Raw genomic sequence first — 12,856 nt, forward strand, 5'->3', positions numbered from 1 at the left:
GTCAAACAAAATACAAAAAACTTATTTGATCAAAACATTAAGGCTTAACTGAATATTTAAAGTATATCATTAAAGTAACTGCATATTTGATCATTCTAATGTCTGGTCCATCGTTTTTATCAAATAAGTATAAGCCTTAATGTCAAATTACTATTGGTTAATACATTTTAATCTATCAGTACATCATAATCTTAATTAGCTATAAAAATGAGGAGGATAGTTTCTATTTTCAAAGAACATCAACAATCATCATCGTTAGAGTTTTGAAAAATCTTCTGTTACCAATTAGCATATCATTGTATTACCTCTCTTGGTGTCATGGACCTAATTAAGGACTTGGATTGGCATAAGTTAATATATTTTTATATAATATGTAGGCTTCCTTCATTTTAAGTCGTGAGGCTAATAGAATGAATAATAAGGTGCATATGTTTTTTCAACCCATAGACATATGCTCATGCTCTAATTAATAATAGTAACCCTAACAATAGTAACCCTAATTAACTTGTCTCAATAAAAATTTCACAATATTTCTTAGATACTATTTGACCTAACTTTTACTTTTAATATAACAATATTTTACTTCTAATATTATTTAACACGAAAGAAGAACAAAAGCCATCATTTTGCAAACATTTTAGCAGTCGTCCAATTGTGTACGTACTTAAGGGCATAAGTTATGGTGCATAAGCCTTGCTTATGCACACCATGCATAAACACCCCAGATTGCTTAGCGCGCCCCCAGTTTGTTTAATGCGCCTCCCATATTGCTTAGGGTGCCCCCTAGATTGCTTATCGCCCCCCAGTTTACTTAACGCGCCCCCCAAATTGCTAAGCACGCCCCCCACCCCCAACATAAATAACACAAAACCATTCCACAAGTACATCTAATGTGAAACCATTCCACAACAAAAATGGTTTTGGGGGGTGCGCGAGAAAATTTGGGGGTGCGCTAAGTATATGGGGGGGCACTAAGCAATTTGGGGGGGGGTGTTAAGCAATTTTCATTATTTATGCATGGTGCATAAGGAAAAAGCTTATGCACCATAACCACTCCCGTATGTTTCAATTAACCAGTTGTAAACATAACATTTTTTTCTTTTCTTGTTCTCATCACTTATGTGTGGGACTTTTTATTTTTTATTTTGTTTCATTTTAATCCTTAAGTTATTTGAATATTGGACAAATTAATCTTTTATATATGTTATAAATTTAGACAATTTAATTCTCTTATTAGCAATCAAAATATCTTATTATTTATAATTTAAGAGACTAAAGTATTCAAAATTTATAACTTATGAGACCAAAATAAAACAAAAAAAAAAAGGTTATATAATAATGTCGCACACCTTTTATTTATTAAATTAAACATCAGTACACACATGGCGCGCTCCTAACCCACGAACTCCGCTCCTAACTCACGACCTCCGATGACCACGAGAATTTACTAATAAAAATGGTAAACAACAAATATTAGAACATATACATTTAAATAACAAAGCAAAAATTTTAACTTTAAAAACACTTACCACTTTTTGGATGGAGATATGAAAATGACATTACTTTTTTAAAAATACACAAACTGTTAAAATTTTTCTTTATTAAAAATAATTTTTTAAATTTTTCTTTTTTAAAAATAAGAATATAAATATACTGTTTTTTTGAAAAAAAAATACTTATTTTAAAAAAAATATTACTGTTTTCGAAATAAACAAAATTAAATATATATTTTTAATTTTTTTTTACAAAAACAATAATTTTTATACTTAGTGATAAGAAAATATTAGTAACAAATTACAAAGTATTAATTAATAACTATTACTAAGTATACGGTAAAAAAAAAACTATCACTAAGTATTATAAATTAAAATTACGGAGGGTGTATTGGATTGAGATTTTATGAGACAATTTTGGCAAAAAAAGTCTTGATGATTTTATGAGATTTTGTTGGACTATATTGATTTTGTGAGATTTTAAAGACTTTTTTACAAAGACTTTTTTACAATCAAGATTTTTAACACATGATTTGAATGGATTTTGAGAGATTTTTTCAAAAGACTTGGGTTTGATTAGAATGTTTTAAAAAAAAGTTGCGTTTTATAATAAATTGTATTGAAAATGATAATTTTTTTAGATGTGTTGAATTATTCTTCGATTATAAAAGTGACTTTTAAAATATTTTTAATTTTTTTTCTCCATTCAAGTGAATCTATAATATAGATAGATAGATAGATAGATAGGTAGATAAAAATTGTTTTAAACAAAGACAATGTGTCATTCAGGTGTATATAGAAATTAATAGAAGTGCATTCGATTAGTGTATTATATTAAAAATTTGTTTTATTAATCTTATTTTTTTTGGGTTTGATTTATATATCTTCAAATTAGTGTAATTTTTATTTTAATGTATTTTTTGTTTTTATGAAAATATAGTGGATCATTTTAATACATTCTCTATATCTATCATTCTTTGTATCTCTCTATCTTTATCTTAATTATACTTCAATCTCATTATTATTTTATATGAAAAAATGGTTGATACTTGTCTTAACCTTTAATTTATAAGAATAAGATGACATGTTAATTAATCGTAAATTATTTTGAAGTATTAATTTTTTTATACTTTAAAGAGACTTTTTATATTAGACTAAATATTCAAAGAACTTTCGAAACAACTTTGCATGCATGTGTAGTGTAAATAGTATTTTATAGGGTTATTAAATATATTTTGAATCCTCTAAATATATTTCAAATTAAAGTCAAAACACTATTAAAATGAAAGATGTAATCTTCATATCAAAGTCGCAATATTACCAAAACATTTCATTGTCATTCTGCTTGAATAAATTTGTCATATCGCTGATCAAACAAAACGATGAGATTATGAGTTTGCTAAGCATGCGAAAAGATACTGCACTAAAAATGAATATCTTATTCATTTTAATTTTGATCGGTTTGATATTATTTTGGTAGCTTACGGTTCACATCATGAATTCACATCGACTTATCATAAAGAAAAAAACTTTGTCATAAAGACATACTATAGTATAGTCTACTAATATATTTTTAAGGATCGACATTGACTTATATCCACTATCCTCTCTATGTTTCTCGCATTTTCTCTCTCAATTCTCTTTAACTTTATCTTAATTATATTTCAATCTCTTTATTAATTAATAATAATAATAATAATAATAATAATAATATTATTATATAAAAAATATAGACACTTGTCTTTGACCTTTATAAACTCAATTAGTATTTTTAGGTAAATATATAGTGTTTTTATTTGACAATACAAAAAATAGACATTTAAAGAGCTTTGAAATCAACTTTGTCAAATTTTATATTTGAGCTAGACTTCAAAAGAACATTTTTAATAAAAGAATATATTTTTTAAAAGAGAAAATAAATCATATTTGTTCTAATATTCTTCAGATAAATAAGGGATTTTATCTTAAACCTCTAGCATTTATAATCCTCAATTCATAATATCTTTTTCTTTTTTCCTTATGAATTTGATAAAATAAAAATAAAAAAATAAAAAAATAAAAAATGAATAAATATGGCTAATGATGTCAACTTAATATAAAGAATATGTAAGGACAGAGTTATCCTTTCAATTATACTAATAAGTAATCACCACTAACTCTTCTTTTCCCTCAATTAATTGGTAACAATCATTTGTTATTCTTAAACATTGTCTCTTTCATTTCTATTTCATTTTTTCCTATCATTATATTATAATAGATTTCGTTTACCGAAATGAAAATTCTCTTTCTACAATTGCATTAGCATGTCCGTAAAGGTTAGCTATTATATAAAAATGTAGTTGTATTTACATTAAAAATTAAAATTTTATTTTATAATTTGCCCAATTTTTATATAATAGAGTAACTTTAATTAGTTCCTACCATGCCATAATAACCAATGAAGAGCCAAGACATAAGACAGACATGAAAGAGAGGGAAAAACTACAACACATAATTGAAAATGCATCACCGAAGAGTTGTTTAGAGAAAATGATAAAGACCCAAAATCCAAAATTTGTACCACAAACATGTAGTAGCCTTGTATGAAATCATATAGTTATATACACGACAATTAAGGATAGAAAAAAAGTACTTCAAAGGTTGTTATAATAAAGTTATTTTTAAATTTAATAGGAAAATTAATTAAAATTGTAACTGTCCAACTATTGTAAATTAAAAGTTTACATGAATACAATGAGTGAGTAAATAACCATAATTAAGAAATAAGAGTTAAGGAATCTAGAAAAAATAGTATTGCAAAGGTTGGTGTGAGAAAGTTATTTTTTAAAAATCCATCTCTACATAAGGCAAAATATTTTTAAGATAGATTTCAACCTCATTAGTTAGACAAAAAGTGGCTTCTCTGCCACGGATTAGTTTGACAAAAAGTATGTTAGTACCACATATACTAAAGCTCTCAATGACAATATTTATTGTTGACATAGACGTTTGGTCTATACCATCAAAAACAATAGAATGAGATCTTGTCATAACCGTATAAACTTCACATCATATTTAACATGAATTTCTCAAAAAGCATCTGTTAAAAAATCAGTACCACAAATATACTTTATAAAAATTGATTTTAAATTCGGTACCACACTTACTAAAGCTCCCAATGGCTATATTTCATGTTAACAATAGATATATAGTTTATACCTTCGTAAGAAACAATAGAATAAGATCATTACAAATGTATAAAAATATTATGTTACAAATTAAAATTCTAAGTAAATTATATCTCTTCAACATCTCAAGAACTAAAAACATAAATTACAAAAAGGAAAAAGAGAAATAGTATATTATCTCTTCTGTCACCTTTCAAAGATGTTCACTAACGAAAAAATGAGATACAGAGGCGCAATCTGGTGATCTGCAAACACAAAAAAAAGAGTCAAATCATTTTATTTTAAAATGTTATGCATCAAAACTAAAAGCAAAATTGCAAAAATAAAAAGAAATGGGTTTCAATGGAAGACATGAAGGTGTTCTCTAATTATATGATCTTTCAAACCTTATCAGTTACATATATGAGGCAATTAGAGGAGCTAAACAATTACATAACTTTGACTCTAAAATGTATGTATATATCTTTAAATGTTTTGCGTGACATATTTGATTGGCAACCTTGTTTCGTCCTACAGCTCATCAGCTTATGGCAACCTTGTTTCATCCTACTTCTTCATTGATTAGATTTAGCACCACACATGAAGTGAAAATTTGTGAAAAATCATTTCGTTCAATGCAAAGAAGGAAAAAAGAGTATATACAATAACTTTAGTAGAAATGAAGAACAAAATAAATAACTTTAGAAATACCTTTTCATTGATTAACACCACAACTGAAGTAAAACATTATTTCTTTCACCCTGAAAATGAAAAGGAAAAAAAAAAGTGAGAGAGAAATCAATATACAACAATTTTAGTCCAAATGAACATAGTAGTTTCAATAGCACCATGGAAAGGTGGATGGTGGTGGCTATATATAGTGACAATGAATCTGAAAAATTGTGCATTAAATATTTTCATTTTGTAAGTTATATTTGGAGGAATGTTAAGAGATACATCTAATTAGTGTAATTAAAGAGTTGAAGAGTGTTTTAAGTTTTTAAGTTCTAACAATCTTTTATTTTTATTTTTATTTTTTTTAGAATTGAAGGAGTATTTTTTTTTTTTACGGGAAGGGATGCATAATAGACTAATGCATTAAAATATATTAGGATTGATTAGTGTAAGATAAAAATTCATTAAAATATTTAATTAGTGTAAAATTAATGCAATAAATTAAGAAAATGGGAAGAAGAATTTTAAAGGTCAAGAATGAAAAACGTGAAGAATTTTTCTATTTCAAAGAGTTATATAGTCTATATATTATTATATATTTAATGAATAATGAGAAAGTTAATTGAGGGTTACATTAGAAAGTACATATAAGCATGCAATGTAATGATATATGACACATAAGCATCAACTATTGCTTAGAAAAAAGAAAAAAATGAGAAGCTTTGTAGTGACGACACATCAGCAAAAAAAAGTTTGCTTTACAATTATATAATATAATATATATATATATAGATATAGATAGATACTACTTCTAAATGGATAAAACTTCTAAAGGGATGCATAATAGACTAATGCATTAAAATATATTAGGATTGATTAGTGTAAGATAAAAATTCATTAAAATATTTAATTAGTGTAAAATTAATGCAATAAATTAAGAAAATGGGAAGAAGAATTTTAAAGGTCAAGAATGAAAAACGTGAAGAATTTTTCTATTTCAAAGAGTTATATAGTCTATATATTATTATATATTTAATGAATAATGAGAAAGTTAATTGAGGGTTACATTAGAAAGTACATATAAGCATGCAATGTAATGATATATGACACATAAGCATCAACTATTGCTTAGAAAAAAGAAAAAAATGAGAAGCTTTGTAGTGACGACACATCAGCAAAAAAAAGTTTGCTTTACAATTATATATATAGATAGATAGATATAGATAGATAAGTTAAAATTCCTTCCAAAGAGATAACATACTACAACTTGATGACGTTATATCATCCATGAAACACTCACAATTAAAACAAAGGTTCAAAATAACATAAGTTCAAATAACAAAAATAAAAATAAAACTTCAATGACTAAGAACTATATTAAAAGAAGTCGTGGATGTGAAGGTTGAAGAGGAAACTTGCTACTTAGTTTCTAGCCCTTAACTGGCGGTTGTTGTTGTTGTGGTGCTGGTGCATGGAAGGCCCCGAAGTGACGACTTAGATGTAAACTCCTAGGTAGGTTAGAGTGCGGCACGGGTCCGGGGACAACGCCGACTGGGTAATTCGGAATATCTGGCCTATAATCATCCAAGTTAGGCTCTTGATCTTGAGCAAATATTGTTAAGGAGCACACCAAAAATAGGATTAATACTAGGGCTTTTGCCATTGTTGAATAGAGAGACTTGATGATTTCACAAGGGTGGAAGGGTTAGGTTATTTATAGTAGAAAAGGTGAGACATTAATTTAATTTGAAGATCTGACGAAGTATATTCTCATCAAATTTACACTTTAAAATTTCAAATTTCTATTTTTAGAAATTATTTGACATTAATTTTATAAAAAAATATATAATATTTGATATGATATGACATTAATTTTTTTCTTTTTTTACTCAGGCTAATAGATATGACTTTGATGATATGATTTATTTATTTATTTTTTGTGAAATTTGGTGTAATATATTTTTATATAGATAATTCTCTCATATTTTTTCTCATATATTATTCATAAATACTAGTATAACTTACCCGTGCATTGCACGGGTTAATATTCAAGTAAAAATATAAATTATTAAAAATTTATTATTCTGGTACCAAAAAAATAAATTATTATTAGTGTGCAAAATTATATTAGCATGAAATTGAACAGGGAGGAGAAGTGTCTCCCGCTTCCCGTGTTTTCTCTTTCATTCCCGTATAAATTTTGAAAATTATTATTTTATTGTATAAAATTATATTACTATGGAATTGAACATGGTGGAGAGTGAAGTCTCGCTTCCCGTATTTTCTCTCTCATCCCCGTATAAATTACGGAAAAAATTATGGTAATGTATTAATATATAAATATATGTCTCATGTAAATTACCAAAAGGTTATGCATGTGTATTAATATATGAGTATAAAATTTTAGCCACATAGGAATTGAAAAAATAATATGATACCATATAAGACTTGGATCATTGAGAGGTTGCCACTTATGAGTTGGACTATGAGAGAGAAACTCTCAAAAATAGAATTTATGAATTTAAAAAACATGACTAAAAAGGAAATTTTGAAATGTCGAATAATTAATTATTTTTCTTACAGTACGGACTAAATAGTTACATACATATTTTTTTTTTGGATTGCAAAAGGGGCTAGCGCCCAATACATACAAATTATTATTGGGTCTAATTTTAGTACAAATTTAATGCATTTTGAATAAATATAGAATGCTTTTAAAGTCACATACATTATCTCTTTGTTTAGTTAGATCTTGTGTGTGATTTATTTCATAATAATATGCACTGAATATGGTTTATATTTCTTCGGATCGTTCTAACATTGAGCCATTCTTTACAATTAAAAGGATAATAAATTTTCATAATATTGATTAAAACAATATTACAATATATTGTAAAGACGTTACTTACTGAAAGAAATGTTTGAACATGCAAAATATTTCTCTAAAAATAAGCTACATACACATATGCCGGTTACAAAGTAATTGATATACATTAAAAATAATGAGTAAAAAATAGAGTACAATATTTATCAATAATAGTATAATTTTTTTTTTATAAATATGATTTAAACCAAAAATACATATATGAATAACAATTTTTTTTTTAATAAGTAAACTTTATAATTGATAAACACCAGCAAAAAAAAAAGAATAACACTTGATTATTTATATTACAAAAATTAAAACAAACTAATTATACGATCAACACATATTTCCTCATAACAAATAGAGTATACAAGATCAAATCGTAAATACATGTTACAAAGATAGATGAATGATATTTTGGCTTCTTTAAAAAAATAGTTTAAAAAGAAAGATGAATAATGTTTGACTTTAGAGAAAAAAATGATTTCTCTTTTTTATTTTGAATCCTCTTGTCGATAGTCTTGTCTCCCGTGTACGTCTTCTATTAGTTTTAGGAAATCAATGCACAATTAGTATGTCCTTCAAACCACCACCAAGTGTCTCATTGTCGCAAAAAAATACGGACACTACAACAAAACTGCTTTTTAGCGTCGGCCTAAATGAGATGCTAAATGGCCAGAAACGAACGCTACGTAGTTCTTAGCGTCTACTTAGCGTCTGTGTCGGGATAGACACTTAAATGCCTGAAGCTAGACAGTTGCGTCCAGTAGACGCTATTTAGCATCTGTCACGTTAGACGCCAAGGGGACACTACTAACATGTACATAAGGCAGACGCTACTAGCATCAGCTTGTGATAGACGCTACAGATATATATTTGCATTATAAAACGTCACTGGTAGAGTCCACTTTGGCAGACTCTAAGTGTAGAGTTTGCCCTTGATGGATGCTATATATTAATTTTTGAATTACATAACGTCTGCTAAAAGGTGATTTTTTTTTTTTTTTAAATATATATATTCATCAATTCTTAACATAAACATCTATTTCTCATATATATATATAGAATCTCAACAAAAAGGTCTACATCCATTTAAATTCATCAATTCTTAACATGACCATCTATTTCTCGTATATAACCATATATATAAAATGTCAACAAAAAGGTCTACATCCATCGAAATAACAACCCACAAAATATATGACCCACCAAAATATCCCACAAAATATATAACCTATCAAAATAGCTCTTAAACTTACTATCAAAATAACCCACAAAATCAAGCATCTTCCTCTTCATCAACCGATTGATCATCCAATTCATTATCATAATGAGGATGAGAACTCTGACGAGAATGACCACTACAGGAGGCCGTCTCCAAAGCCATCATGCGACTTTGGAATTCTTTAAACTTTATTTCCAATGATCTGGTTCTCGCAGTTGACGCAGCAGCCTCGGCTCTAGCAGCATCAGCATCTGCACGTGCTGAGCAACCTCAGCTCTAGCAGCCTCAGCATCTGCACGTGCTGCAGCAGCCTCAGCTCTAGCAGCTTCAATGATCTGGTTCTCTGCCCTATTGTGAGGTGCCTCTGCCTCATAAATCAATTTTTTATACTTAAGGTTTTTAGCCAAGTGTCTAGTACCATAACATCTTCCCCCGAGACTTACCCTTGGAAACATCTTTCCATATTTGAATTCTTTGCGATCCATCAACCTCTTGAATGTCACGAGTAGCACCACCATCAGTTTGTGTCACTTTGGCCAAATTTTCATGATATTCAGCCTGTAAATCAATATGAGACCAACATCAATAACAATATGATTTTGTTTTTCACTTATGTCAAAAAAATGTTACTAGACACAAGTCCAATAATTTTAACAGACAAAAGGAGTTGCAGTGCAATAAACTTTCAATGTGGATTCTTGTAACCAGCACAAATATATAATAACAAACTAAACTTTCTTCACTAGGCAAAGTTGGCAACATGAACTACTCTATGTCATAATGTCCTTTATCATAATTAAATCAAAGTCTATTAAACATATGATGCAACAAGACAAGTGTAACCAGCACAGATACATAATTTCTACTGTCCAAACAAAGACTAAGAACAAAATTGCAGCAGCTGTGCAAAATTCTGCCACATCCCAATAGCAGCAAGACTTTTCTTAAAATATATAGATAAATAGACTCCTCCAAACTTTAAAGATAATAAAGGTGGGAAAGTTTGTTCTATAACCTGCCTAATCGCTGCAGCAGCCACATCTGCCGGAGAAAAGTCTGGAAAAGTTTGTTCTATAACCAAGGCTCTTGTTTTATTTTCTTTTTAAAATACCATCCACGAAAGGCACATATATTGGTATAAAATATATCAAAAAATCATTATCTTTTACAGTAGCTACCATAATTTCTCATAACCATAATCTCTACCAATATACTCATTAAAACCAAAGTCCAAAGAAAGTGAAGTGTCAACGGCATAAAATAATATACTCATTATAATCAAAGATAAAGTGAAGTGTCAAAGGCATATTGAGAATTTGTCACACTATTTAACTCAACTGAACTCTGCTTCTCAAAAGAGTAATGTCTTTTTTGTTTTACCAAAGACATTGTACCATATTTCAGCATGGTAAAAGAATAGAAGAAACATAACATTCTGAGTTTATATGAATGCCCTGCGAATACAAAATTATAAGATTAAACATTGAACATCATTATAATTGTTGCATCTCAAATCAATAATGTATAAAGATATACAAGAAGGAAATAAAGAAAAAAGGAAATGCCACAATCACATGGAAGCAAATATCATTTCAGATGCAACAGAAATACCTCTGTTACTTCCAATTGATGATAATGGAAAACAGAACACAAAGAAGCATTGAAGTAAGAAATCATGAGCATATAACCACCCACACTAAATCATGAGAATTCAAACGTTTGCCGCATTTTTGATGAAATGTGGTTTTAATTTGTTGCGCGTGGTGGGATACCCATGAAGCTAACATCAGAAATAATAAAATAATAATTTGTTACATAGGCTCAACAAAGTCATCAAATCACCACAAAATTATCAAATCACCACAAAATTAATTATGTCTTACTCCAAATCTTTCAAACCAAATTGTTTTATCTTTTTCTAGGGTGATATCACTATAGCAAGTGATATTGTCTGAAAAAGTTGGTTCTATAACACGCCTAATCGCTGCAGCAGCCACATCGCTTGGAGTAAACCTAAGAACCCATTAAGCAATTCAAATGAAAAGTCAAATCATGCAATTCAAATGACACAAAACAGTTCCAACGGTCTACAAGAGTTCCAACACTACTTCAATTTGAATTAACATGGAATTTTAACTAAATTATGAGCAATCATAATAAAATTAGTGACTTAATTTAACATAAGTTTAATCATATGATCTTACCCAGTATAAATACGACGTATAATGAGCTTCCCACAAGCATCTTTATCATGGTTGTTCCCCTCCTCATTTTCTTATTGGTCCCCCTCCTCATCCTCTTGTTAGGCAAATCATTCAAACCCCAAATATAGATATTATCAACAAAAATAAAAAAAATTATGCCAAACAAAATAAAATGATTTACTCCTTGAGAGGCATTTTATCAAACAGATACAAGACAATAAGGTGGGTAGAAAAATCAGAACAAAATTAATTTGTAACTCAAAGATTATTGTGTTGTCATCAGTTCATGTTCATCTCTTGTTTGACCCATAAAATGCGATATAGAAACAAGCTAAAGAGAAACAACATGCAATCAATCAATACATTGGAACGACAGAGAGATAAAGTTACTACATACCTTGGAAATGCAAAGAACGACAGAGACGTCCGGCGGAGGGGTTGTGGTTCTTCGACGGAGTAGGGTTTGAAGGAGAACATCCGAGAGATTGACGGATTGTGCTTCCAGATTAAACAGCGGCGGAGGAGAATAAACGGTGGCGGAGGAGATTGAACAGCGGAGGAGGATTGAACGGCGGCGTATTGTGCGATTAGGTGTTGGAATCGTCTCACTCATTTTGCTTTTCGTTTTAGCCAAATGTTATGTTTTTGGGAAAATATGTGTGTTAAGAAACAAATTTGTGAAAAAAAATTAAGATATAAAATTTAAAATGTTATTATAAGAGTGGGAATGAAAAAAATGTGGGAAAATGAAAATTTGTGAAAAATATTGGGCACTTAACAATTAGTTTCTTTTTTATATTTAATTTAATTAAATATAGAGTCCGCCACAACAGATGCTAAGGCTATGCATTTTTTCTTTTTTCCATAGCGTCTCATAGTGTCCCAAAAGACAGACTCTATATTTGATTATTCAATTAAAATTTAAATTTAAAATAAAAACACAGTAGCGTCTGTCATGCAGACTCAAATGAGACGCTAGTAGCGTCCGTGTCGGGGCGGACGCTAAATATTTTGAAGCTAAACAACAGTTTTGTTGTAGTGGGAGTATACATAAGAGTTATGGAAAATTAGAGGAAAGGACAATGATTACAAATAATATATAGTTTTTTTTACTGCAACAAATAATATATAGTTAGCACAATAAAAACAAAACATTAAAATATTTAGAAAAATATGTTAAAGACATGCAACCATTTTTTGTAGCGCTATAAAACTCGAAATAACACTGTTATAGAAATGCACGGTAT

At 28.7% G+C, this 12,856-nt stretch overlaps 1 protein-coding gene across 7 annotated transcripts; it reads right to left on the minus strand.

The window, feature by feature from the left end:
• Positions 1 to 9,217: 9,217 nt before the first annotated feature.
• LOC123899610 lies at positions 9,218 to 12,301 on the minus strand. Of its 7 annotated transcripts, XR_006805687.1 has the most exons (5): positions 12,007 to 12,301; positions 11,610 to 11,703; positions 11,289 to 11,418; positions 10,744 to 10,859; positions 9,233 to 9,963 (listed from the first exon to the last, which is right to left on the minus strand). XR_006805687.1 is itself a non-coding variant. In XM_045950782.1 (4 exons), exons 1-4 carry the CDS (start codon positions 12,220 to 12,222, stop codon positions 9,817 to 9,819), a joined length of 573 nt encoding a protein of 190 aa, XP_045806738.1. In that variant the 5' UTR covers positions 12,223 to 12,301; the 3' UTR covers positions 9,231 to 9,816. The 7 variants fall into 7 exon arrangements, 1 of the variants encoding a protein (XP_045806738.1); XR_006805685.1 differs by having other exon boundaries at positions 9,218 to 9,963; positions 10,744 to 11,418; XR_006805684.1 differs by lacking the exon at positions 11,289 to 11,418 and having other exon boundaries at positions 9,227 to 9,963; positions 10,421 to 10,859.
• Between the last annotated feature and the right edge of the window lie 555 nt (positions 12,302 to 12,856).

Source organism: Trifolium pratense, linkage group LG7, assembly GCF_020283565.1.
Source record: "Trifolium pratense cultivar HEN17-A07 linkage group LG7, ARS_RC_1.1, whole genome shotgun sequence".
Taxonomy (NCBI): Eukaryota; Viridiplantae; Streptophyta; class Magnoliopsida; order Fabales; family Fabaceae; genus Trifolium; species Trifolium pratense.

Excerpts from the sequence above, each read along its gene's own strand:
- LOC123899610 (XM_045950782.1), bottom strand. The coding sequence starts at position 12,222 with ATGAGTGAGACGATTCCAACACCTAATCGCACAATACGCCGCCGTTCA. Across the intron at positions 11,704-12,006 it reads TCGTTCTTTGCATTTCCAAG|AGGATGAGGAGGGGGACCAA; the intron begins GTATGTAGTAAC and ends TTGCCTAACAAG. Across the intron at positions 9,964-10,743 it reads CTTTTGAGAAGCAGAGTTCA|GCTGAATATCATGAAAATTT; the intron begins GTTGAGTTAAAT and ends ATTGATTTACAG.